Source organism: Xiphias gladius, chromosome 8, assembly GCF_016859285.1.
Source record: "Xiphias gladius isolate SHS-SW01 ecotype Sanya breed wild chromosome 8, ASM1685928v1, whole genome shotgun sequence".
NCBI classification, from domain to species: Eukaryota; Metazoa; Chordata; class Actinopteri; order Istiophoriformes; family Xiphiidae; genus Xiphias; species Xiphias gladius.
In genome coordinates, this window is record NC_053407.1 from 5,081,409 (window position 1) to 5,104,486 (window position 23,078).

The 23,078-nt window shown below is 37.1% G+C and overlaps 1 protein-coding gene across 1 annotated transcript; it reads left to right on the forward strand.

The window, feature by feature from the left end:
• On the forward strand, positions 1–21,658 carry parvaa (parvin, alpha a). The gene is made up of 13 exons (XM_040132860.1): positions 1–289; positions 5,073–5,162; positions 5,943–6,013; positions 7,798–7,900; positions 8,159–8,299; positions 11,765–11,880; positions 12,129–12,187; positions 14,909–14,928; positions 15,026–15,087; positions 16,051–16,119; positions 16,700–16,801; positions 19,649–19,721; positions 20,695–21,658. Exons 1-13 carry the CDS (start codon positions 154–156, stop codon positions 20,769–20,771), a joined length of 1,119 nt encoding a protein of 372 aa, XP_039988794.1. The 5' UTR covers positions 1–153; the 3' UTR covers positions 20,772–21,658.
• Positions 21,659–23,078: the final 1,420 nt, after the last annotated feature.

The window sequence follows — 23,078 nt, forward strand, 5'->3', positions numbered from 1 at the left end:
AGGAGAAAATGTCTGGAATTCCGTTTCCGCTTTAGGGAGTGGACGGTGATTTTTTTTTTTTTTTTTAAACTTCTCCTCCCAAAGGACTTTCTTTTCTGCGTCAACTCAGACAGTTTTGTGTTAACTATCCTGGATTAAATTGTCGTTACGACGATGGCTTCCTCGCCTCAGAAGTCCCCGTCCTCTCCGAAATCTCCTACGCCCAAATCACCGTCTTCCAGAAAGAAAGATGACTCTTTCCTGGGAAAACTTGGTGGAACTTTGGCAAGAAGGAAAAAGGCTAAAGAAGGTAGCGTTAAACAGCTAGCAAAATAACGAGCCAGAAACTACTAGAATTGTTGTCGGGTCGTATTACAGTACCGTTTTCAGAAGGAAAGATGAAATTATTGAGTTATAACAGTATTTCAAATCTAGCCAACAGCATAAGGCAGTCGTGCGATGTACGAATAATCCCCAGAAACTCAACACTACTACACCACCTTATTTCAAGGAGCTACTGCATTTAACTCAGATTTATATTTTTAATTCAGCGTTGAACTTACATTTATGACAAAGAATCACCATAAACTACAACGTGTAGTTGCTTATGTGTTTTCACGGCAGCGGGCTATGTCTGTACCCATGTAAGGTATTGAATCTGCTGCTAGTGTAATAAGTGAGGAATGAGGCATGAGTAATCACAGGTCCGTCACAGACTGAGGCAGGAGGGCTTGTTCCACCAACATCCATCCTGCTTTCACTGCAACAAATACTTCAAGAAAATTAGTAGTAATGTTGTTCCACTTGTGGGAAAGGATGCAAGGTTGATTCCCAGAGCATGGTTTGAGTTCAGAGGTCAGGGTCAAAAAAAGAACACGAGCTCTGGAGCCACTGTCTTGCTTATGAACCCTTCAGTGTACTTCATCTTCCTTCATAATGTTTATAAATCTTGCTATGTTGGACCACCAAGAATGGGTTATAAATAAGAATACTCAAAAAAGCCTCTTTTTAAATTTCCAATTCAGTTTATAGCCATGCAGGGACGCTTTGGAAATACAGTAGGCTTCAGTGTGCCTGCAATTCGTTGTTAAAACGCAGGTTTTACCATGGAATGAGAAAGGCCTCCTTCATTTGGATGATTACTTTGTGTCATTTTGGATACTGTTGCACAGCTGAGCCCCGTTTTATGTTGTCTTTGTCCTGAGAACATGCATGCAATCATGATATATTCATGCTGGCTCATGACAGACATCCTACATACATGCACACATATACCATGAGTACAGTGTGTAGGATGTCTGTGTTTCAAGATTTAATGGAAAATTTGGGCTCGTTGCTCATGTGTTGATCATATGATTAAATTTAGGTCCTTGTAATGTTTATTGCAGTTGCGTATGTTGGGGAGATAGGGGTAACCGGCTTTAACAGTAGTAATGACTGTATATAAAAGAAAAAAAGCAAAAGAGGGTAAAGGATGAGAAAGAGTGAGAGCTATAGGATGTAGAAGAGATGGTATGAAAAGAGAGGAAAAGGTCAGGAAGTTTTAGAGCATTGGTGAGGGCTGTGCATTGGATACAGATGCACACCATCTGTGTGCAGTGTGGATATTGTGCAAATAGAGAATAAAGCACATAAAACAGGAGAGGTAGCACATAATTCTATATGTTCTGTAATAATAGAGCAAATATAGAATTTATATCGGGGTCAGGTTTTATATTAGAGACTTTTGAGCTCAGCCTGTGAAGGATGAGCTGCAGGGGAGAAAGTTGGTCCTGCTAGCCAGGAGAGGATGCTTGAGACTGGTGGACGGAGACAGACAGACATTGCCCTCCAGATAGGACACAGCATGGGTGAGGATGAGAAGTGATGTGCAGTGAAGACGCTGAGGACGCTTTTGATTCTTATGTCTTATATTGACAACAAATTAGATCTGCACTGAATATATACATTGTCTTAACAGAGGTGATCAAATGTTTTGTTTTTTTTGTACAGTGAAATTAATATTAAAAAATCACATTAGACTTGCTTGACATACCAGTATGGAAACAGAGCTGGTAAGTAAGATGACTGAGTTAGAACCTAGGGCATCTCACCTTATTAATGCATATGAATCTACCCACCATACTTCCTCCTATAATGCCAAACCCATGTTTCTACATACTTGCTCAATTTTAAATAGAACAAGTGATAGTTACAGTAATAGACTGTGCTAATTGGTATGGGGTTATTTTAGAGCAGCTATACCCCATATGAGTCTGTAAATTGCCAGCACTGACAGTGGCTTTTTAAATTCCCTTTATGCTCATAATCTACTGAAACGGAAATCCATTGTTCAGCATTTTTCTTCTTTTTCCTTATTTCCTCTATTATCTTCCATGCAGGACTCATAACCTGAAATGACTTTTAATTTTAAACATATATTCTTCCAAAATATGTTTATAGATGTGTTTCACATAACCAGAAGATGTGGGAACGATACGAAGTCATGTGCCCACACAATGTTCAACACTGCTGTCTGAGTATAAACTAAGTTTATTTTTAATATGAGGTGTGAGGAGAAAAAAAAGCATTCTTTCATCATAATTCCCTTCATTTCTGGAACTGTAGATGTGTGTTGTATTACCTCCTCTGATGTTTTTACATGTAGTTCTGATTCTCATTTCACTTTGACATATACAGAACTTTACTCTTTATGTACCACTATGTATCACTTTGGAGCCCTCTTCGAATAGATTGTCTCTTATTTCCTTGACATCATAATCTCTGTCTTGGAAGCATCTAAATAAATTGTTTTTGAGATCAAATTCCTTCTTAAATTTATTCAAAGTCTTCTTCAATTCTCGACCTTGGACTAATTTGCACAGGGCTATTATACCTTTATTTCTCCAATCTATAAATCTGATATCAGAGGTTCCTGGTTCGATTCTTGTGTCCCAAGAACGCTAGCTCAGAAGCCGTAGCTTATATTGTTTTACCGTTAAATACCATATTTTCAGTGTTTCTTTAATTACAATTTTCTCCCTTTTGAGAAAAAAATGATTTCCTTAGTTGCCCAGAAAAGCTTGAATTTGAAATGACCTATTTACTTCCATGTCTTTCCATTTTGCCCTGGTAACTCGGGCATCACCAACATACAATAAATCTCAACTGGACTGCATAGAAACTGCCTCAAGTTAGGCAATGCCACCTGTATCTTTACTTGGTTTAAGTGTTTTTAAAATGAGACATTCTAATTACTGAGAATAATCTTCTTACAAAAGAAAAGTTGAATTCCTGAGCATAAAAAACACCCCTGCTCATTTCAGCACACTTAGGGGTTTTACAGTTAAAGCCTTTTTTGATCTGGTGTGACCAGTAGCTTATGGTGGCTAATAGCGAATGTTAGCAAACATAAAGAAATATAGCTTTATAACATTATTGACATTGTGTCAGTTTGGTGACATTATAATCTTTTTTTTTTAACTCAAGCTACTGCCAGCCATGTTTTATCATGTCACAGATTAACATTAAAATAGTTTTATAGAATAAGTAAAACAAGAAGTACACACACTTGAATTTTTTTTATGACATGTTTAAAAAGTAGTACAACAGTAGCACACGCAAATGAGATTAATAAAGCCAGCAAATTAGTTAGAAATGTAGTGTTTTATTGTTTATGAGGTCAACTTTTTTATTTGAAAGAGGAAAAATTCTTTATTTCTTCTTTCAATGTTACGTAGTCTGACATTAAATCTGATCATTGGTTTTTGCCAGCCCTAATAAACCTACATGTCAATTTATAACATTTTGAAAACTGAGTCTCTGGGATCCTTATTGGGTTAGACTGAAATAAGTACCACAATCTTAGTAAAAGGGTACTGTGGGGTGACTGTCTAGTGGACTTTATTGTACGTTAGTGTTTTCAGTGATTGCCATAGTAAAATAAGTGGAAAACAATGGCACTTGCATTATTGACAGTACACACTGTCGTCATTGATATTTCTTGATACTTTTATTTCGTTGGATCAGTCCCCCAGAGTCATGTTCTGCATACACAAACAATAAGAATGTGTGTATAATGATTTTGTTTAGTTTTATATTCCATGCAGTTCAAAAGCTGCGGCTGCATGTTATAATTTTTACTGTCAAAAAAAAGAAAGTGAAGACAAGTGTCATATACTTGAGTAGAACTAATATTGTATCTAGTAGATGGGAGTGGTGGTGCTTATGAGGGGTGAGTGGGTGGTGATTTACAGAATGAAAAGAGTGAGGTGTCACTCTAGGAATATTCTCACACACCTCTGTGTTATGTGATGTGTGTGTGTGTGTGTGTGTGTGTGTGTGTGTGTGTGTGTGTGTGTGTGTGTGTGTGTGTGTGTGTGTGTGTGTGTGTGTGTGTTCATGCAGACATACTACATTTGTGGATGGTGTTGATTAAGAGGATATTGTTCCACTGAAGGTAGAGAAATGCACAGGATGTTCAATCCATGTTTTCAGTACACACACACACACACACACACACACACAGGTATCTGACACACTAAGAAGAATGACATGCTGGGCTTCCATAAAGCCCGCTGAGAACCAGGAAGAAACACCAGTCGTTTTTGTGACGTCAAGTGGCTCGTGACAGACGGTCTGCCAATGGTTGTTTTTTGGGAATCAAGGAAAGATTTGATTGACAGTGACACAATTTTTTAAAAATTTTGCCTCTGTACACCTCCACAATGGATTTGAAATAAAGCCATCAAGATGTGATTAAATGTAGACTTTAAGCTTTAGTTCAGGTGGTTTAACAAAAATATCTTATTAACCATTTAGGAATTACAGCCATTTTTATACATTTTCAGAGGCTCAAAAGTAATTGGAGACTGCTTGAAGTATAAACACCAGTACATTGGTAGTCATACATGCCCATGCCATAACACTACCTCCACCATGTTTGACAGATGATGTGGTATGCTTTGGATCATAAGCCGTTCCTTTTCTTCTCCAAGCTCTTCTCTTCCCATCATTATGGTACAGGTTAAGAAGGTGAAAGGTGAAATTGTATGTGCCTGACATCTATCTTATGTGATCTAAATTAATCTGATACTTGTTCTTCTTTCTCGTAGTATCTGAGCTTCAGGAGGAGGGGATAAATGCCATCAACCTTCCTTTGAGCCCTTCCCACTACGAGCTGGACCCTGAAGACACAATGCTAGGTAACAGCTAACAGCTAACTCATGGTCCTTGTTACACACAAAAAATATGTAATGAGTTAGCTCAAAGACAACACGGACACATTTCTAGATTTTTTACAACAGATTTTTTTTTCATTTGTATCACTTACACTTTGAAACTTTTTTGAGTTGAGGTTAGGGACAAACATGTATTCATTTAAAAGAGAATTTAATATGTATGCTAATGACTTATAACTAGAGAGCTAAGAATGTACATAACCAATGACCAAAACACATTCCTGACCAATCCGCAAAACATTTTACAATTTTGTGCTGTATCTAGCAAAAAACACTTGGCAGGGTTGCCAACTACATTGTTTGAGTACATTGGCAATTTCCACACAGGTTAGAGTGCAGTATTCTGTCCTCAACAATGTCTTTGGACAATGTTCATATGTCAGCTGAGGAGGTGATGTGTGAACAGGTGCATAGAACTTGATGCTTTCAAACAGGAGAGGAGATGGGAGGCTCTTTTCAGCTCTGGCTTTTGGCAATATGGTTTGCTGTATCACTATATGAGCTGGGCTAATTGGCTGACAAGCACATTTTAGCTAACAGTCAACAAACCAACACATTGCCAAAGTGTTTTGGATTGAGTAGTGTCATCGTGCCACTCTAAAAAAAGACTTTCGGGGAATAGTTTTTCTAAGATGCTGATAAATCCTGTTTTTCGTGTGAGTTGTGTTGTTATTCTTCCTCATTTTAGAAAAAAAGTGTTCCTCCTCAACTTAAACATTTATCCTGTTTCTGATTGGTCATTAGAGGAGAATGAAGTTCGCACCATGGTGGACCCCAACTCCAAGAATGACCGCAAACTGCAGGAGCTCATGAAGGTAAGGTTTTTTGAATTTCTAACTAGCTATTTGTGTTGGATATACATTATTTCAGAGTTGTATATTGCAGCAGTCGTAATAACTTTAAACAAAGGCCATAATTAAGTAAATATAAAAAGCCAATAATTAGTGTGAAAAGTGTAAAAGTATGGCTCAGTGTTCCCATATAGAGTTTGTGAATAATCAATCACAGCTCATCACACATGTGGCACCATCCCGACTTTAAAATTTGAGGTAGCAGTGTGATGCTGTGGAGCAGGCATCCGCTGCATGAACAAGCAGACATGAAGATTGGCGAGTAATCACTAGTGTCAAAAAGTCAAAAATTCTTGTGGAGATCTTTTGTCAGGCTACCAAAGGCAATAGATTGGGGCAACAATATACAGACAGGTGACAAATGAAAGGAAAACCAAGAATAAATAAGTGAAAAAACATAAAGAATGCAGATGCTTCCACACAAGTAAAATTAAGCAGTTAACATTCAATCATGCTCTGTTGCATGTATAAAAATGCTGAGCAGGCCCAGTTAATTCTGATTTTGTATCAAGATGGCAAGAGGAAAAGATCTAAGTGACTTTGAAAGAGGGTTCATTGTTGGGGCTGGTGTTTCAAGAGTAACCGTGACTAAAGTGACATCTGCATTTAGATCTATGGGAAAGACATCAGTAAACAGGTTTGGAAATAGTGGTCGACAGTGCAGAATTGATGTCTGTGATGCTTGTGCATTAGTGCGAAATGTAAGGAAAAACAAAAGAGCAACTGTTCCTCAGGTGACTGAGAATGTCAATGCAGGAATTGATCAGACTGTCAGCAAGTCAAATACATTACAAATCAACAGTTTGTTGACAATTACATAACAGAGAGGGCTAATATAAGTAGGGTTGCAGTGCATAAACCCCCCTAATTACAAAGATGAATGCACACTTGAGAGTTCAGTGGTGAAAAAACCTTAGGCACTGGTCTATAGAGATGTGGGAAAAAGTGATATGGTCAGATGAGTCATCCTTAACAATATTCTTGACAAGTGGGCGAATGCATGTGTGGCGTACACCAACAGAATGGTACAGGCCTGCATGACTGACCCCTACTGTGAGAGGATCTGACACGAGGGGTCACTGAATGGTTTGATGAGTATGAAAATGATGTGAATCATATGCAATGGCCTTCGCAGTCACAAGATCCTAACCACATTGAACACCTATGGGAGATTTTGGACCAATGTGTTAAACAGTGCTCTCCACAACCATCATCAAAATACCAAATGAGGGAATATCTTTTGGAAGAATGTTGTTCCATTCCTCCAGTAGAGTTCAAGAGACTTTTAGCACAGCTTCAATGCCAAGGCGCAACACGCATGGTAGCCCAACACCTTACTAAGAGACGTTTTATGTTGGTTTAGCTTTAAAAAAGTCACAAAGTCATTGAGTTATCTAGCTAAAGCTCACATTCCAATTGCAATAAAATCTGTGAAATGGCCTGAATCTAGGTATTCGAAGACACCAGCAGGTTGGCTAAGCCTGAGTAAATTTGCAAAAAAGAGCAAAATAACCCCCCAAACATGTTTGCATATTCATGAAATTTGCAAACATTTCTCAAAATATTTTGTCAAGAGCTTTTTTTTTTTCATAATGTTAATGTAAAAAAATATCAAAATTAAACCTATTTAAATAACTACATTTATACTTAACTTTTGAAAACATTGTATATGACCACTGCAACTTCAAATAAGTATATTTTGAGATAATGTAGTAATTTCACATCTGTCCATCATTCTGCCCATGTAGGTGTTGATCGACTGGATAAATGATGTTCTGGTGGGAGAGAGGATCATTGTGAAGGATCTGGCTGAAGATCTTTATGATGGACAGGTTCTGCAGAAACTATTTGGTGAGGAATTGAACTATACATGTGGACTTACTACCACTCAGAATGCTGTACTGTTATTATTGCATTATTGTACTTTGAGAAAGTATAATAATTTGACATAATCATAATGAAAAGACGCTGTTCCCTTAACTGTCTCTGTACATTAACTCCACATTGTACTAAAAGTTCCTGTACTGATAAAAAAAAAAATGTATGTTCCTAAGTATTTAGCTTATTGATATTAATTTATGTGTGTCTTTGCCTTCACTTGTGCTCTAGAAAAGCTGGAAGGTGAGAAACTGAACGTGGCTGAGGTGACCCAGTCGGAGATCGCCCAGAAACAGAAATTGCAGACTGTTTTAGAACGCATCAATGACTCGCTCAAACTCTCCACCAGGAACATTCGCTGGAATGTTGACTGTAAGGAACATCTCAAATATTTTTGCCTTTACTTTGTATACAGTTATATGTAATTCTGTAATCTAGTGTATTTGTTTTGATTGTTTTTACTCCACACATTTTTTTTAAAGTTTTCTTTTTTTTTTTTTAAGTTTTTTGTATCCATATACTGTTTCTCCATAGGCAGCATTTATTTTTGATCTTGTACCATGTACTGTGTATCTGCAGGAAAGTTGAATGACTTTGACAATGCACAAACAACGGTTAGGTGCAATACATTTTGCAATGGTAGAAGTACTACAGAAAGTTGTTAAACACAGTATCCTTTTGAGTAACAGCTGTAGAGATAAGACCTAACTGATCCCTGTGGGATAAAATGATATAATTATGTAAATCAAAATGCAAACAATTGGTAACATTTATAGGCACTAAAAGTTGTGTAACGTAACTAAACTGGAGCAGCGAGTCTCTACAGTCCACATACAGCAGGAATCCGAAAAATTTTCCACAAGCTAACAAGCAAACATGCTAACAAGCACTGACTCTACTGTCTAACTTTGGTACATGAACAAATTTGGCGAGCCCTGAAGCCCTTAGACAGTTACCGGTATTCAGCGTACGGGTTGCAGTTCATCATGTGTAGGAAGTGTTGAGGGCAGTGAGTCTCTGAGAGCTGGTATCAGCAGAAGCTGAGTCAAGTACAGTAAACAGGTTTGTACAGATTTGTACGTATAGCTAGGTAAATCCCGAGGGGAAAACTTGTCAGTCCCTACCTGTACTGCTTAAAGCAAGCTAAACCTTGGCACACAGTACGCAAGTGTGTCTGTAACACTACTTAAGGTTGTAATGCTTTCATTTATATGGCCTACAGTTAGTTTGGTAACTTTTAAAAGTCAAGTCAGTGTCAGACTTAGCGTGCAAGCATACAGCTATTTCCTGGAGGCAGTACACGTAAGCGTAGTGTAAACTAATTAATCTCAGGCTAGCAAAAATACCTGTAGAAAAGATAAGTTAGTTCATTTTTGGCCAGCACTATCTTAAGCATGCATAGCGAGAGCTTAGAGCAGTAAGTGTAGAGCCAGTATAACATAATAGAAATCTGTCACCCTTGCACACAATCTAGCCATGATCATCAGTTATCAGAGCTCAGTATTGCATGCCACATACAAAAACAGAATTAAAAAACAATGATTAGTTTATACTTTATTATCTGAAATGTTTGATACATTGAATATATTGTAAGAGTCGGAACAAGACCAAAACCTAGTATTTGGCTGGACCGCCCTTTATCTGTTTGCTTCTTTCCAACTTTCAGTTATCAAATATACATGGATTTAATACAGAAGAATATCCAATAAAGCTGTTCTCATTTACATGTTTTTCTGTTTCTGTTGTCAGACAATGGAACAAGTATGAAATAGTGACTGACACGCAGCCCATTAAGACTACATATTAACCAGCAGTCACTACCAAGCCATTTCCAATGATTCCCTAGGCGAGGAAGTTAGAAGCTCATTCACGTCTATGAAGCTGCCGTGCAGTCAGTTGAATGAGACACATGGACAGGTGTGCCTGTGGAGGGAAAGCCTGACCTCGCTCTGATGGGGAAATAGGGATGAATCTCTTCTACAGAAAGTATCTAGGGTTTTTCCAAAAAGTCGCTATATCTGTTGCTAGGTGCTTTTGTGAAGAAAAGTTGCTAAATGGGTTTGAAAAGTTGGTAAATCTAGCAACAAAGGCACTAAGTTGGCAACACTGCCTGTAAACGCCCCCCTGATGACGCAAAAGACACTGTTTGTGCTAATTCATTTTGAAAAAGCAACAGCCAATGGAGAAACAACAACAAAAGGAGGCCCTACCCAGTATCAGTACGTTGTTTTTAATAAAGTGCTCAGTGAGTGTATGTCTGAATGTACCGATTGGATTGCCATTGGATTGACATGCTTTTTACTGAGCTGTAAGGTTTCAGATTGTGAACAACAACAAATGTAGCTCTTCATGTCAATAGAGCTCTCCACCTCTCCTTTGATGGCACACAGAGAGGGAGTAATGATAATTACTATCAGGCTCTCAGCACACTGTCTTTCACTTATGTCGTTAGCTGTATGAGAGATATAAGAGAGAGAGAGGGAAGAGAAAATGCATTTGAGGCAACAGGCTAAAGAGCAGATTTAATGTGTAAGAAAAGTAGAAAAATAAATTACATGCCAGAGATATTGAGAGAAAAGCTTTAAGATTAGGAACATAATTGATATTGTGAGAGTAGTGCACTAAAGAAAGGCAATATCAAATTAATTCAAACCAAATAATATGAAATTCTTAAATGTATGTCTGACAGACGTTTGTCCTTGAAAAGCTGATCGTGCAAGATGTCCTCAAATTGCTAAAGAGCACAGTTAATAATGTGGAATGTAATTGATTTTGCTGTCCATTTATTTGAGGAGCTTTCTTTGAATCAATTCACTTTTGTTTGTCCCTTCTTTCATCTCCCTTTAAGAAGCAAGAAAAACACTCTTTCCTGATGTAACTTATTTGGATCCTCTTATGCAATGAGGATCTAATAGGTTGTATAAAGGCCTTAAGATTGCTCTCCGTGATTTGCCATTGCCATGGGATTCGATCAAAGGCTTGCTTCAGACACTTAATTGATCCTGATTGTTTTGTGTATCCAAAGGTAAATCCTACTCATTACGATGACTAAAGAGAAGTCACTCAGTATGCCTGACTGAACAGGCTCTTTATGGTTGATACTGCAGACATTTTTTAAGGTTTTCTGTCTTATTCAGTACTAAAGCTTGTGTTTTGGAGACTTTTTTTTCACTTCAAGGCAACTTTGGCATCTTGTGTTCGTATTTACCATCAAAGGTACATGACCTTGCCTTGTAAAACTAATTATTTCTAATTTCCAGGAAGGAAAAATAAATGAAAAAATAATGAAAAATAATAGAAAATATGTGGCTTGTTATTTGGCAACCTAAGGCCTGGAGCAAGGTATTCACATAGAAACTTCATTAAAAAATACAAGACATAAAGAGTATAAAAATGTTTAGAAACAGCAGTAAGTGAGTAACATTTCCACATTTAAATTATAGATGATGGCATCTTTGTGATTTGTTCAAAAATATTTAAGACATTTAAATAAGATTTAAGATTTAATTGTTGGCTAAATGAGTAGTAGCAAATACAGTAAATACAACACTTGATGTATGTCGATACAGGCATGGAACCAGCGTGAGCAAGTTTAGAGAGGTAATAAGAAATGTATCTTGGTGTACGGATGGTTATTCGATTTAAGTGTCAGAAAACAGCAGATATAAGTGAAAAGGTTAAAAATTTTGATTGTGCTAATGCTGATCCATGTTTTCTTATGTCATATGTAAGTCAACTACTTGCATTATTTATATTATTTGTTCCATTACTAATATATATATATTTTTATGTTATTGTATATTCACAATGTCATACTGTATCTTTCCTCCACACTAGCGGTTCATGCTAAGAGTATAGTTGCCATCCTGCACCTGCTGGTGGCACTGTCACAGCACTTCAGAGCACCAATCAGATTGCCTGATCACGTTTCTATTCAAGTAGTGGTTGTCCAGGTGGGTATGACATTGTTTTTGAAGGCTGTCCAGTGTTTATTTACAGTACGAGTCTACTTGCTTGCATAACTAGTTGTTGTCTTTATTGGGAATGTTGGTTTTATAGCGCCACTCTCCACATCTGTCTATTCATCTTTGACTTTTTCTCTGTTATTCCCCACAACCTATTTTTTCCTAACTTAGTCACATTCAGTAGATTGAAAAAAAAATCAAAATTTTACATACTATCCTCCTTTTATGTTTTTCAGAAAAGAGAGGGCATCCTTCAGTCCAGACAAATTCAAGAAGAAATCACTGGCAACACAGAGTAAGTAGGCTCTGCCATCTGACTGATTTTTACACCTCACACACATACGTAGCGTTTACATGCACTGCTGACAGATATTGTTGCTGGTGGAAAAAGAGAACAATGCTGGTAACAACTCTCTGCGAAATACTTATCTACATTAACAAAAAAGCCTCTTGTGGAACAGGTGCTGTATACAGATCTTTTGAGTACCTTTCTTCTGAGAAGATGATCCTGTAGAAATGGGGTAGATTTACCTCACTAACCTAACTAAAGTACTGGTGTTGGGCACTGACACTTATAGAAATGACATGTTGACAGTTGACTCTGAAGCACTCTGGAGAAATCTTTTCCACTTGTATTTGGTATGAAATGTCATAGACTAGACAGGTTGGTAATTGTAAGTGTGCTGTGTGTAATTTACTGATTTTTGACTTCTGAGTATCAAAGTTATAATAAAGATTCCTTGATTTCTGAATACATTTTGATCTGTTGGACCAATCAAGGTGAAAAGGTGCCACTTACCTCCGTTAGATCAAGATCAAGCAAGGCTGACTATCTGAGAATTTAGCAGGAGGAACGACATGATAATGAACAGATAATTTGATAATGTGTGTCACTGTGCCAACGCTTATTATTTGTGTTTTTGCTGTAATGTGGGGTGACATACATTAAATGCAGCAGCAAACGTTTTTCATTTAACTAAAAGGAAGGACTTTAATGGTTGAAAAAATAGCACAATGATATAGTTTATATCCTACTTTTCTAAGAATGTGTACATATGACTTGAGTAAAAACATCCTTATGTCAGATACAAAGCTGTGTCTGATGTCAGGGTCCTCCTCCTTTAAAAATAATAAAGCCTACAAACTCATATCACTCACAAGACTGAAAGCTAGCTGGCTGAATTGCATCTGTAAACTAAATAAGTGACTAGTATTCGGTGTATTTTTGGAAACTGATGTCAGTTTTGCAAAGTAAAGCTTTATTTCCCAGCTTTATTTGGAGGAGTTTTTTGATCTGGTAAAACTTTCTGACTCTTTATGACAAATAACTCATCAGTGGGTGGGTATCACTTTTTTAGTACAAGTCACAATATTGTACTAATCCCCAAAAAACAAATATATAATACAGTCTAAAAAATGGCAAAATTACATTTTAAATCAGAAACCATCTGATCAAAGAATAATTTAAAAGACTACAAATCTGACCTTTTGGACAGTTTTTATATTCAATGTGATGGACCCATTTTGATCGGTACCTCAAAAGTGTTGAGGTTCAATACACAGTTCTATACACAGTCTGTCAATAGAATTCAAGACTGGTGGGACCAATAACCTTGAATATCTTCCCTTATGTTAACAAAACTGTGCAGCCCACTGTGCTTTAAATAGACATTTTTTTCTTCTAAAAGAAACATTGTGCAATGATGAACAGGCAGCCATTGTATTTCAACAAGAGATGTGATGGCACCCTTAGCTGAAGAATTACAAAATTTGAATCACACACACTCTCTCTCATACACACACACTTTTTTTTCTCGCTGTGAGGCTGTCCTGCAGTCTGACAGCACCAACATGGGAGATAACAGCAGACCAGCTCACAAGCGCAAACATTTTGTCATGGTAGATAGATACACTGTTAATAACACACACATACACACACTGAGGCTCAAACACACTCACATGGTCACAGTTGAAATACAGATATTACTACACAAACAGAACAATTGCCCAGACTTGCCTGCCTTTGCCATTACAGATTACACCATGAACATGTGTGTGAGTTCTTCTTGTGTGTGTGTGTGTGTGTGTGTGTGTTTGTGTGTTTGTGTGTGTGTGTTTTCATATGTGTGTGCGCGTGTATGCGTGTGCGTGTGTGCGTGTGTGCGTGTGTGTGTGTGTGTGTGTGTGTGTGTGTGTGCCATTTCTTGCTAGCCTGCCCACTGCGATATCACTTCCTCTGGGACACTCACACTGCAGCATTCCCTAGGCTCCAAAACCACCTGACCCTTTCCAGCAACAACATCCTCCAAAGTGCTAATATTGTAATAATAGACAAGAAAAGCCCTCCATTCCCATAGAAAACCAACATGGACAGAAAGGCGCATCTTCATTCATTGTATTAATACCCCAACAGTATTGTTTGGCTGTTGAGATTACTGCATTGTGCTATAGTATTTGGTCATTGTGACCATCCCACAGATGATATGGTTATTTGAATACCCGAGGTGTACCTGTGTTTTCTGTTAATCAAATTATGATACCCTAGCTACATTGTTGTATTGTCATTTCTGTGACATAATCCCTCAATTCTTTACATTCCTCTTTGAATGAATTGGAAGTACTTGTCTGTTATGACCTCCACCAAGGAGGTTACATTTCACCTGTGTCTGTTTGTTTGTTTGTTTTTCTTTGTCAGCAAGATTACACAAAAGTTCTGAACCTATTTGCACTAAACTTGGTGGAGGGATGGGGTATCGGCCAGTGAAGAACCCATTCAAATTTGGTTTAGATCCAGATCACTTACCATGAATTTTAATTTTTTTCTCTGAAGTCAGGTGTATGTTTTTTGATCTTGGTCTAGGTGGAGGTCTGTGCTCTCTGAGTGCCCTCCTAGATTCCCCGTGTTCTCTCTTAATATTAATGTGTGAAATTGTCATTAAGGAGAATTGTTTGTGTATTTTGACATGTTTTGTCTCTCTTTTTTCTCTCTTTCTGATTTCTGTCCTCTTTTTCAAAGGGCTTTCTCTGGCAGACATGGTATGTTATTTCACATTTCTGGTTCTGTTTTCAGGAATATTCATGTTTCCTTGTCTTTATAAAATTTAATGATTTATTTTGTTTTTGTTTTCCACAGAGCGTGATGCTTTTGACACCCTATTTGACCATGCTCCAGATAAACTGAATGTTGTCAAAAAGGTATTGGGGCATTGCATTGGCACTGCAGATTATCAGCCATGTCTGGCACCGTCATGGAGAAATGGCAAATAATATCTAAATACAAACATTGCATTATAAATAAAAGACAGAAAATCAGATCTTTGCATATTTAACTTCATTGATAATGAAAGAGAGAGGTCCTAGAAAATACAGTGGTCTGAGACTATTGAACCCCACTGTACATACCTGAAAAGATTGGTGTGGAGTAGGCACCATGTTTTAAAGTGAAAATAATCTGGTAAATTTTGTTTCCTTATTTGAGTTACTGTGAGTTTGTAAACAGTCTTGTCTTCAGAAATGTACTCTTATAACTCCAAAACAAATCTAGAATTTGGTGTAATCACCATGATTTTAGCTTGAGATGAACATTGTTTTTGGCTTTGTTATATGCAATTACTAGATATCAGCATTAAATTCTTGAGCATGAAAGCTCAATCTTGACCCTGGAGTAGTGTGAGAGAAGAATACAATGATCTTCATCAGTGGATGGAGTTTGGATAGTTGTCATGGAGCTGGTTCAGAGATGGCTTTATAACTGATAAAACTCCATCTGCTGTGAAGACTGTGATATGAGGTTGAAAACTTTAGAGAAAAAACTAGTAAGTAGACTGTGAGTTAGTTTTTTAAAGTTTTTTTGTCAAACTAAAAAAAATTTGTAGATACATCATTACATTTGTATAAATCAGGTAAAATTCTGTTGTTCATTCGCTAACAAGCCAACACGATTTAAATGCAAATAAATGAAATGCAACAGTGATTTGATTATTATAGTGTACTTTGGTCCTCATAGATGTTTTGTGTACATGTTTGTTTTTGAATATTTGTGTCTATATGTATGCATTGAGGTAATAAGGTGTGTAGATTTGTGTAAGTGTACATTCCCTGTTTTGTTTGAGATGTCCCCAGCTCATCTAACACACATTTTCTTTTTTGTTTTCTCAGACACTGATCACATTCGTGAACAAACACCTGAACAAGCTCAACCTCGAGGTGTCTGAATTGGACACACAGGTATGCCACACACTTACACACACATACAGGAAACAGTTTGAAATGCTCAAAGGTCCTTCACAATATATAGTATATGCTGATGCTTATTTGAAAATACTTTACAATACTGTAAAATGTATGCCCTTTACACATGATTTGCTACTGCTTTTTACAGGAGAACCTTTTATTAGTCAAAGATTTGAAAAGGCATTTCACCCTAATCATAAAAAATTATATATATTTTACATGACGCCATTTGGTTTGTGATGATATCAACATTTTTCACTGAGACCAATTTTCTTGTTTTTGTTGTTTGTTTGGACTGTCACTTCAAATTAATTGTTGTTTGTAGGCCTAAATATTCATATGTATAGGTCACTGTTAATGGAAAAGCATGCCCATCTTAACATATTTTCAATTTGTCATTGAGATTTTATTCTAATGCAAACAGTTCACAGTCCAACTCAAGGTGATTTCACTTCTTTTCAAATCAGTTCAAATTGTTTCAACATTTCTATTGAAATCACTGATAGAAAAAGATATTAGAAAATACCCACCAGCACACAGTTAGTCTTTTTGCCTGACTGTGCCGCTGTTTCAGTTTGCAGATGGTGTTTATCTGGTGTTGCTGATGGGGCTGCTGGAGGGATATTTTGTGCCACTCTACAATTTTTTCCTCACACCAGAAAATTTTGACCAAAAGGTGAAGTGTGAATATTTTTTTACATACATCAGTGAGCTGGAGTATTATAGGAATACTACACCAAAAACATATGTTCTGTTAATCAATCCGTCATTGCCTGCTGGATTTAAAGGTAGTTCTGACAAGTTTGTAGCTGGCTAACAATAATGAAAGACAGTAGATGTATTTTTGATGTTACATGTGCTACAAAGGATTCCAATAGCTAACTTGTTTCACAATCGAAAAAAAAGTGTCAATAGAAACTTCTCACTTCAATACTTGAACTTAATACATTGCTGCACATACAGTAGATTTAACGTTATTACCTTTATTGCATGCAACTACGTCTGCTTACTTTGGTCGGGATGACTGGAAAAAAAAAATGTAATCAAAGATGACCCTGGGATTAAAGTGCCGAGTTTTGTTAAATTATGTTTGCTCTGATCACACCAACCATAATAGTGCTTTCAAACATGCACTGCAACCCTGAACCTATGCAAACATTACCTGGAGGGGCTATATGTGAGAACACAAATGTCCAAATCAGTTGGACCGGACATTAAATGGACTTTACCCTGCCAGTTCCCTAGTACAAAGTCTGTGCAATGCCTGATTGAGCTGATGTGTGAATAGAGCAGATCATTGTCTGAAGAATTCACAGCCAGCAAGTGGGTGTGTTGATGACATTTCTATTCTGCCTCCTGCATGCTTCACCCGGGCGCCACCCCTCACCTAATGCAAATGGAGTATTTCCAGTAGGTGAGAATGTGTCTGACACAGTCTGTCTCCTGTTGTGTGGTTCACGTGTGAAAAGGCAACTCTGGACAATATCCAGACCTAATTCTCTGGGATTGTCCAGAGTTCATATGAGAAAATGGCTTAAGATTCGTAAGCCTTTTTACCTTTGGTAGGTATGTATAAAAAGGGCTACAGTTTTTACATGCTTCATCTAATGCAGATGTAAACACCCTCAAATTAAAGCTGAAAGTCACCACACATACTCATTTAATTTCAAATCCAGTTCACTGCAATACAGGGCCAAAACAGGTGATTCCAGATACTTTAAGGCTATACTGTATCTCTATACTGTATACTGAAATCTGTTGTTAATTATAATGAATAAAAACAGAAACTATGACTTTTTTTAAATCGCTTTGGTTCTGCTGTAACTGGACTGCATGAATTCAACAAAATACACAAATGCAACAATTCACAGTATTTTGGACCAGTGGACATGAAGACTTGTAGATGGGGGTTCCATTGTATAGATATATCCACTCTTTTCTTTTAGAGATCCATGAGAAACAGGGCTATGACTTGTCTTTGGTCTTGATCTATATTTTAAGTCACACTGCTAAATCAATACTCCATTTCAGTGGAGCCTCATGCACTCGGAGCCAGGACTCTCCTCTCAGTAGCTTGATAAATGCCATCCCTTTTCCCCAGAGTCCAGTCATTGCAGAGCCATCTCTCCTCTCCATTGGCCTCTAGTACTATGGTATTCTGAACAGGCAATCTGCAGAGACACCACAGTAGCCTTTTGTTTGGGTCTTGGCCAGCAGCCCCTGCCAAGATGCAAAGCAGAATGGGCATTAATACTACAATGTACACAACTGCAAACACACACACAAACACACACACACACACACACACACACATACAGAAGCTCCTGGCCGGGAAGAACAGGCCCAGAGCATCTGTAATCTGCTATTGCACAGGGAAACACTGAAGTGTCCTAGGGACTCAGCTCTATTACTGTGTGGGTGTCTGTGTGTGTGTGTGTGTGTGTATATTCAAGGTTCTAGAGGCCTATCGATGATACACTGGGGCAGGCTGTGAAAAGTAGCATGAGGCATTAAGAAAGCACTCTTTATTCTGCTAAGTAGATCTCTACTTAAGGCTCATTCTCTTATTTTCTTTCTGACTGTATTAGATGGCTAAGGTCACACAGTGAGCCCTTGTTAGGCAAAGCTTTAAGTACTTCACAGCATGGCAAGCATACACACACATGCTCTATTACAGTGGGCAAAGAATAGAAAACAACTTTCAACTATTTCTATCTCTTCCTACCGATTGGTTTTCCTCCTCTCTTGCAGCTTTTTTTTTTATTGCTCGCAAGTCATGTTTACATAGACATCTTTGCTGGTTTCGTCCACAGAGCTGTATCTCTGCTCGTCTAAATGCAGTAAGATGGAAAATCAAGATAATTTCACCTTTAAATGGTCAGCCTGAAAAAGATTCAAGGTCATGTTTTAAAAAGCCAGTCCTGCATTTTGGTATCATTTATCATGTCCACCATAATTGTCAGTTTCCTAGAAAAAAACATTATATCCAGTATCTCCACTGTGTGTGTTTTACCCTATTCCAGCTGCACAAAATGTAAGAACATCATAAATGCTCTGTTCTATTCATTCAGGTTTACATACAATCACATAGTAAAAGTGTTACTCATACACTTGTGATGACATGAAAAAAAAATCTATCAGTGACAATTTCACTTTCTTGGAGTTTTTAAGTGACACTGGTGACATGTATCCATTGATAAATGAGGGAGCAGGGTGTTTGTGCAGCTGCTGAAGGCTTATGGTCTTACAGAACACAGCTGTGTTGTGTTTGCTGACACAGGAAGCTGCGGTAATACAACAGAATCGACCCAGTGTGTGTTGTGGGATTTAGCAACCAGTTTCAATGTTCTCTTATCAACGAGGAGATGTGTTTGGTGGTTTATGATTTGTAGTTGCCCGCATGTGCCTATATGTGTAAAGTTTAGGTTGGGTGTGTGTGTAGTGTTTTATGTATACACATTAATGATCATGCCTCCTTTAGACCCTTTCTTGTGTCCTAACAGACTTGTCCATCTCTCTTCAGGTCCACAACGTGTCCTTCTCCTTTGAACTGATGCAGGATGGAGGTCTGGAGAGACCAAAACCCCGGCCAGAGGGTAAGACACACATAATAAATTTATGCTTAAGCACCTTTACTGCTTTATACAGCATCAAATGGCATGCAGACAAAGTAAGCAACTAGCAGATAAAAAGCCAGATATTTTTCATAGGAGTGGGTGGAGCCTAAAACAGAGTTAAAATGTGAGTGAATATTGGAATTACATTTCAGTAGCCAGAAAGTCCAAATGAATCCTGATGTTGCTCCTTGTCTACTGGATGTGTAAATAGGTAACTCTTTGCTGACACATAACAACTTTAAGAGGGGATAATATGTCAATCTTGTGTTTACAGCTTGTTCCACTGTCCCCAAGTGGCCAAAAAATAAACTAATGCAGCTTTAAGAAATAAATGACGGAAGTATAGAGCAATTGAAACAGTGTGCCTCCACACATCTGATAAATATGAAGGGAGTTTGTACAATTATGCAAAGAAAATTGTACATATTTTACAGCCTTCTTGAATTTACTGAAGTCGATTGTTCACAAATGTTTGACACTAAGATGTTCAGGATTGACAATTTACATTCACCCTATTTGTTTTTAAAATTTGTTACAGCTCAAGCATAGATTTTTATGGATTAACCAACAGATGGCTTTAGAATAAGAAGACTTAATAAAGAATTAAAATATAATTTAAGAAATAAAACATAGCTCAAACTGTAGGTCTGTTTTGGTCCATTGTTGAATAGGCTTAGATGTTTTAAAATATTTGTATTGTTTTGGCTATCAATTGGATTTCCAGTTTCAACAACCACAATACAACCAAAGCATCTTGAAGGCATCTGCTAAAGCTTGTTAGCAAAAGGAAAGATTTGCCTGCTGAATAAAGGCCATTAAGTTGAAGAGAAACAGGAATGCGTCACCCCTAGGACACTTCAGTAGATCTTTTTATATAGATAAGATCTAAACTCTCACTAGTTGTATATCTATAAGTCCTCTATTCTTTTTTCTTTTTTTTTTCTTCCCCCAGATATAGTGAATTGTGACCTTAAATCGACACTGCGTGTCCTCTACAACCTCTTTACCAGGTACAGGAATGTAGACTGAGCAACGTGTAGCAAGAGGAAACACTTCTTACCATGGACCACATGCTTAAGATTAACAATACTGTATGTTTTTCCTTCTATTTGTTGTAAAAATCTGTTTTTTTTATGAATGCATGCATCAGATTTTGTATCTGCTGAACGATGTTCCACACACAAATCTGTATTATTTTTTTTTTTTAATTCCAGCAAAGACATTTGGCTTGTGGGCCTAAGAATGTTTGTTTTTTTTATTGTAAACTGGGCATTTCTATACTTTCCTACAGACATCTATGAACTAAATAAGATATCAATTTTTAATATTTAGTTGTCATAGAGATTATTCTATATTGATTTGTGTTACCCTCACTAGATATCATGAAGGAGAGATTTAAGATGAACAACACTTGTATTTTTTAATTCAGAAAAGAAAACATTTACCAGTATTTATTGTTCATTTTGATACATGCTCTTACTTAACTTTCTCTCTCTCTCTACTTGTTTCATAGATTACTCATAGTTCATAAGTGTCTTTATTCAAACATGTGAACAGTCAGCTCCCAATACTTAATATTGGGATGCTTTTGAACCCCACTTGTCTTAATGCTCCAGATTTCCTTTGAATGTGTGGAGGAACATTTTAAATTTTTGACCAAAGTTCTGTTGTATTCACAATGTAAAAAGTTTTAAAGAATCAGCAGCCACTCTATCCACTTTGTTGTATTTTATATTGTAATGTGTATCTTATTTGTAATTGAGATATATCAGCGTGGTATAATCACTCTAAACACATTACATTATATATACATTATATTTTTAGTACACATAAGATTTCACTCCTTTCTGCAAGACAAATGAAATTTGACTGAATATGTTAAATGTTTTAGACAATAAATTGTATGTTGTCTTCTAGTTTCAAGGCACTCTCACTTCTTCAAAGAATACATGCGATAACTGTCCATGGTTCAGGCTCACAACACATTCTCTATCATGTATCTATTTATGTTTTAATGCATTACATTCAATAAATCGTTCAGTCCTTGAATGTGGCTGCCTTTTTTTTCTCTCAAAGGAAGCAAAAAGGAATGCTTTTCCAACAAAACAAAAATTGGGGTCAGATTGGTACCAATTTTGCCCACACAGAAAGACAAGTGAACCTCCACTACAATCTTCTTTTTGTTAAACTGAGATGGACAGTAAGAAAAGCTTTGTAAAAGCTTTCTGATTTCGAGCTGACCCCAATATAGGCTGAAATAGATAAGACAGTTACTAAATGGATGAAAAGGTTCATTTTTCCGTACACATTCTACAATAGCTTTTGAAAAGAAGGGGGTGGGCGTGGTGGTGGGGTGTTTATATGCTATGTGTGTGTGTGTGTGTGTGTGTGTGTGTGTGTGTGTGTGTGTGCATGTACATGTCTCTCTATGGTTGTGTGGACAAAACCATTGTGAGGAAATTTCGGCATTGTGAGGACATTTTGGCTGGTCCTCACACCTTCAAAGGGCTGTTTGAGCACTTAGACTTAGTTTTAGAGTTAAGGTTAGAATTAGCTTTAGGGTAAAGGTTGGGGTTAGGGTAGGGGACTAGAGAATGCATTATGTTAGTGGGTGTCCTCACAACTATAGAAAGACCTGCAACAAATCCTGAGGGATCTGAAACCATGTTATGATCATTTCCTCTGCTCCCTTGTGCCAGGAACAATTCAGTTGCTCTAGTTATTACCTTGTTACATTATTGTTATTGCATTATTGTTGCATTGTCACTCTGTGCTAGTTCACATGGGGACACAGAGCCACATTCCTCTGATTAAAGACCCCACAATAATGGGGAAATGGATGAGCGCTGCCTCACAGATGGATATGTGGGTTCTGAAAATTTCATCAGTTACAAGAGTTAAAGATGAAATGTAACTATAGTCTACCATTATAAAAATTTTTTAACAGAAGTATGGTAGCTTAATAGGCTGCAGAATTTAGCAAGAGACCATTCAATAACCAGCTAGTTAACAGAATTTGCTTGCTAATTAATTTACAGCAAAGACTTTGATCACAGCTAATGATGTTTTTGTGGAAATCATAAAGGAAAGTTTAGCTTTGTGGCATTTTTATATTTGATTTATTGATTTATTCACCCTGGCTAATTCAGTTTTTATCCTTGTTTAATCTGTACAAAAATCTAAGTGTGAAAAAAAATTATAAAAACGCCATTTTACAGGGGATTATGTCTGTAGTTTTTGATTTTTTTTTAGCTCACAGCAAGTTAATAAGCATATATCCCAAAATTTTAAACTATTCCTTTAAAGCTGCACCAAACAGCATTGGAACAATATTTC